The 5,595-nt window shown below is 56.2% G+C and overlaps 1 protein-coding gene across 1 annotated transcript in view; it reads right to left on the bottom strand.

The window, feature by feature from the left end:
* Notch4 (notch receptor 4) overlaps positions 1-4,834 on the bottom strand; it is a 26,232-nt gene extending 21,398 nt beyond the window's left edge. The window contains 7 exon segments of the mRNA XM_027388757.2: positions 485-640; positions 749-985; positions 1,092-1,214; positions 1,312-1,656; positions 3,519-3,814; positions 3,950-4,031; positions 4,762-4,834. Of these exon segments, the coding sequence (XP_027244558.1) occupies positions 485-640; positions 749-985; positions 1,092-1,214; positions 1,312-1,656; positions 3,519-3,814; positions 3,950-4,031; positions 4,762-4,834 (1,312 nt within the window).
* Between the last annotated feature and the right edge of the window lie 761 nt (positions 4,835-5,595).

Raw genomic sequence — 5,595 nt, 5'->3', positions numbered from 1 at the left:
ACAGAGGCCGGGGGGTGGAAGGACAAGGAGGCTAAAGTGTCAGGGAAGGTGTGGGGCTGTCTGTGGAGATGGGACTGCTCAGGGGAGGGCTGAGCACCTGGAGATGGGCTGGACCAAGTCCAGAGTCATTCAAAGAAAATAAGCTTTTTGTGTTTTCGTTGGATCTCTCTCTCTCTCTCTCTCTCTCTCTCTCTCTCTCTCTCTCTCTCTCTGTCTCTCTCTGTCTCTCTTTCTCTCTCTGTGTGTGTGTCTCTGTCTCTCTCTCTCTCTCTATATATATATCCCTGTGTGTGTGTTTCTACGTGTTTGCATGTGTGTGGGCGTACATGTGTGGGTGAGCCCAAATGTGTGTGAATGTGAAGGTGCAAGGCTGCTGTAGGGAATCCTCCTGGGCTGCTCCCCCACCACTATGTCAGATCTGGACGTCTCTGTGGAGAACAGAGGCCTGGCTGGCCTCAGAGGGCCTCTGCTGGGGAACCCTCACCCATTTGACACTCATCCAGATCTTGGTGGCACGTGGGTCCTGAGTAGCCAGGCTGGCATAGGCAGAGGACAGAGCCGGTCAGAGGGTTGGTGCTGCACTGGGCATTCGCATGGCAGGGCTGGCTCAAACACATGTCTTCCAGGTGACACAGGAGGCCTGGGGGAGACCGAGGGGGCGAGGTTCTTGCAGGCTGCTTGGGACTCCCGTTGTCCTCTGGGAACTTTCTGGCCCTCCAGGCCCCACCCCCGCATCCTCTGCCTGCACCTGTGCGTCCTGGTGGGCAGAGGCAGGAAAAGGAGCCCACACGGTCAATGCAGGTGGATCCCGGGGCACACGTGGCAGCCGCACAGTCATCCAGGTTCTCGTCACAGCCCGGGCCTCCCCAGCCACTCACACACACGCAGTGAAAGCCACCGGCTGAGTTCTGGCAGGTGCCACCATTTCTGCATCGTGGGGGACCCGGGGCTTCACACTCGTCTATGTCTATAGAGCAGTCCCAACCTACAGGGGCACAGAGAGGGGACAAGGGCTGGCGTTGGGAGTCTAGTGAGGACGGAGGCCGGGAGCAGACACTGCTGAGGCCACGAACTTGCTCTGAACAGCTCACCCTTCCAGGTCTTTGGGCAGAGACAGGTGTAGGTGCCCAGCCCATCCAGGCAGGTGGCCCCGTTCTGACACTGATGCCGCACACAGTCATCCGGATTCATCTCACAGTTCAGGCCCGTGAATCCTGACAGGATCATGGTATCAGTCAATGAACCCACCCAGGGGAGAGGACCCTCCCTGCTCAGACAGAGGGGTGCAGGAGAGCCAGCGGGAGGCTCTACCTGGGGGACAGAGGCAGAGGTGAAAGGCGGTATCTCCTGGCACCCGCTGGCAGGTGCCTCCATTGAGACAGCTTCCAGGAGTGCAGGGTCCCTTCCGGAGCTTGCACTGTGGACCTTCCTGTCCCACAGGGCAGAGACACTGGAAGGAGCCCAGGGTGTTATGGCAGGAAGTGCCCTTAGGGCAGGGTCCCGGCTCCAGGAAGCACTCGTTGACATCGTGTTCGCAGGTGTGACCCTCGAAGCCAGGTGGACAGCGACACTGGATCTGGGGGTATGTGGCCAGGCACACACCTCCATTGGCACAGGGGTTGGCTGAGCAGAAGTCTCGGAGCTGGCATTGCTCACCTGTGGCAGGGAACAGGGGCGGAGTGGGGAGGGTGGGGAGGGGGCTGTTTCCGGCGCTACTCTGTCAGGTTTATGCAGCTAAGCTTGCTTAGCGACCATCCGGTGCGGTGCGCACGCGCTCTGCCTTCTTTCCCTGTCTCTGTCCCGTTTTCCTCTTGCCCTCTTTATCCCAGCGCTCCACGCCCTGTCTTAGTTCTGCTGTGCGGCAGGAGGGTTGTGATTAGACTGTTCACATCTTCTACTTTGGAAAGCACACATGGCTAACAGTGGAATTTTACAAATTGGTGTAAACTGGGAAAACTTGGGTTTCCTGCAGTGACCTTCTTGGGGGAGCTGAAAAGCCTCAGTGGCACCCTGCGGGTCATTTTGCCCTCTCTGAGTGCGTTTCTTGTGTTTTAGTTTTTGGTTTTCTTTAAGGAAAGGACTCATATCGACTTGAGTCTGAGGATGACTTCGAACTTCTCTCTCTGCTTTTTTGGACATAGGGTTTCTCTAGAGAGCCCTGGCTGTCCTGGAACTTGCTACATAGACTGGCTGGCCCCAAACTCACGGAGATCCTCTGCCTTCTGCAGAAATTGAAGGCGTGGCACCATCACCTCTGCTCTGACTTTGAACTTCTGATCCTGCCTCTGCTTCCTGAGTACAGGCATGTGTGCCACTGCATCGAGCCCAGCACTTTACGCATGCCAGGCATGCCCTTTACCGCCTGAGCCCCTTTTCCTGTTCTTCTGTTTCTCTCCTTCCTCTGTGTGGTGTGGATCCCAGGGACTGAACTCAGGTGTCAGTGTTGGCAGCAGGTGTTACCCACTAAGCCCTGGCCCGACTGTCCCCAACTATTCCCAGTTCCCTTTTCTTCTTTGTTCCATTTTATGTACTTGTATATGTTTGTGTGTCTGTATGTCTGTGCATCACATGTGTGCCTTTTACCCTGTAGAGGCCAGAAGAAGATATGTCTGTGAGATAGTTTTGAGGTTGGGTTTAGTGAGGTCAGAAGACCCACTCTTAAAGCAGGCGGCACCATTCCCTGGATTGGGGCTCTGGACTGCATAAGAAGAAGAAAGTGGCCAGGCAGTGGTGGCGCACACTATTGATCCCAGCACTTGGGAGGCAGAGGCAGGCGGATTTCTGTGAGTTTGAGGCCAGCCTGGTCTACAAAGCTACACAGAGAAACCCTGTCTCGAAAAGAAGAAGAAGGAAGAGAAAGAGGAGAAGGAGGAGGAAGAGGAGGAAGAGGGGGAAGAGGAGGAGGAGGAGGAGGAGGAGGAGGAGGAGGAGGAAGAAGAAGAAGAAGAAGAAGAAGAAGAAGAAGAAGAAGAAGAAGAAGAAGAAGAAGTTGAGAGCCTCTATTGAGGAATCGCCTGAATCAAGTTGGCCTGTGGGCATGTCTTTGGGGGTCATCTTGACTGGAAATTGATGCAGCAGGCTCAGCCCACTGAGGCAGTGCCATCCCCTAGGGAGGGTCCTGAGCTGCATAAGGGGAGAAAGACAGATGAGAACAAGCAAGCAAGGGTGTTTTTGCTCTCTCTGCTCTCGATGGTGGATGTTGTGCGATTTGCAGCTTTGGGTTTTTGCTCAGATTCCTGCTCAATAATGGACTGTCACCTGGAAACAAAAATCACATAAACCCTTTCCCACCCTGTGCTGCTTTCTGTCAGGGTGTTTCTTATGGCAGCAGAAGGAAAAGAAACAGGAGTACCCTGCTTCCTGTCTGTTTCCAACACATGGCTCCCCATGATACAGAACCATCAGATTGAACCAGAATAAACCTTTGGGAGCTTTTGTCTGGTGTCTGTCACAGCATCTGGAAGACTGACTAACACACCCCTCCTTAGGTGTTTACCTAGACACCCCTGAGTGCCTACCTGTCCACCCGGGCTCGCAGGAACACTGTGGGCGGCCTGAGGCCTGGACATAGCAGTGGCCCCCGTTGGAACAGAAAGAAGGTGGACAGAGGTCTTCCAGATGGATGTGGCATTGCTCTCCGGTGAAGCCAGAGGGACAGGTGCAGGAGAAGGCGGGGGCCACTGGAGAAGCAGGGCTAGGGGAGCTTGGGGGTGTGGGAAGCAGGGCTTGGCAGCTGCCGCCATTCTTGCAGAGTTGGGTATCCAAGCAGGGGTCAGGAAACTGGCAAGTCTCACCCAGAAATCCAGGGGCACACCTGGGGCAGAAGGACGTTTGAGGCCAGCGCCCTTCTCCCTTCTCTCCCTCCTCCTGTCTCCATTTGAATCCCCCCCCCACCCTCTTTCCTGCTCTCCCTCTTTCTCGAGCTCCCACTCCCACGAAGCACACTCACTGGCAGGTTCCTTGTCCCTGAGGTAGCCTCAGGCAGGTGCCTCCATTGGCACAGGGTTCTGGGAAACCTCCACACGGAAGCTCTGGGGAAGAGACAGGAGGAGGAGAGGGAGCCCGAGGGCCTGTGATTGCCCTTCCCCTTCCAGGTGCTCCCTATAGGCAGCGGCCCCTCCTTCACACCCCAGCCCCACTCTCCACATGGCCCCCTTGTCCCAGCTCTTCCACTCAGGGCTTCTGTTATTACTCTAACCTCCTTCCTGTTTATTCTCTAGTCTCCCAAGTCCAGCCTAGCTCCATCCCCCGGAAGCAGGACAACAACTGGGATTAGGAGGGAGCCAAGGGAACTTCTGGGAGGTGAATGGCTGTGACACCTAAGGGATTTCCTTCAGGAAAGGGCAGCTATGAGCCACTGGGGGGGTGGGGAGAGCTGGACAGAAAGGGACCTGGTGGGCCCTTCTATGTCTCCATCTCCTGCTCCTCCTCATTCATCTCTTCCCTGTAGCAGGCAGGCAGTTTTTTCTCCTCTCCGTCCCACACCAAGAGCCCTCGGTCTCTTACTCCAGCGCCAGGAGCTTCTCCTTGGGGATGGGCACCCCTTTCCCATTCCACAGTGGGCACTACCCCTGGCACCAAGCCCAAAGCCTGGGTCTAAGCCGTGCCTGGGGCAATCATCACTCCCTGCAGGTTGTTCCCACAGAATCTCCTCCCTCCAGTGTCCCTTTAGAGCCTGGAGCTTGGCCTCTTCCCTGACCTCACCAGGCATCTCCTCCAGTGAGCTACGTCCCCACCCCTTCACCTCTGGCCATGCCTCACCTCTAGTCAGGATGACTGGGAAACTGGGCAGCAGCAGCAGCAGCAGCAGCAGCAGCAGGGACTGGGGCTGCATTCCAGAGCACCACCGCCTGCCCCTGGCCCGGATCTCCTCTCCCTCTTCAGGCAAAGACCCTCAGAGCCCTTGTGGTCAGGCAAGGCCAACTCCTCGGGCTCCACCTCCCCTCCTTCCTTCTGGGCCTGCTGCACGCCTCAGTCTGAGCTATTTCCTGAATCACACAATGTCCTGGACACCCTACTGATGGGTGTGTGTGTGTGTGAAGGGACACTAAGGGAGGGTGAGGGAGGGGCCTCTGTCGGCTGACAGCCCCTGAGAAGAGGATAGTGTGGCTGGTGGACAGGTGAGAGAGGAGTGGGAACTGGCTTGCTCCTAGGGCTCAGGACAGGGGTGAGGTGCACATGGAGGGAGCCTGTCTTTAGTTGTCAGTATGGTTTCTGCTTTACAGGACTGGGAGTGGCATCGTGTCCCAGGAAGGGCAGGATGTGGGACCAGGAGAGACTGCTCAACTTCTGGTATAGCACGCCCACTTCTCAAAGGACCAGCAACTTGTCATGAATTGAAACCAGCCACTTTGGCAGAGGGAACCCAGGGACTTCTAGTCCTTCCCTTGGCCCTTTCTGGGGTATTCTTTTTTAAAAGGTGTTTTGAGACAGCATCTTGATGTCTATGTAGTCCCTGCCTGTCCTGGAACTTGTGGGACTCTGCCTCCCAGGTGCTGGGGTTATAGGCATGAGACTCCACCTGCTGTTTTTCTGGAGAATAGATAGATGCTGGCCTCCGCCCCCCCCCCCGCCCCCAGTGAGATGAAGCCCAGG

The sequence above is a fragment of the Cricetulus griseus genome (genome assembly GCF_003668045.3).
Source record: "Cricetulus griseus strain 17A/GY chromosome 1 unlocalized genomic scaffold, alternate assembly CriGri-PICRH-1.0 chr1_0, whole genome shotgun sequence".
NCBI lineage: Eukaryota > Metazoa > Chordata > Mammalia > Rodentia > Cricetidae > Cricetulus > Cricetulus griseus.
This window is presented reverse-complemented; position numbering and strand designations above follow the sequence as displayed.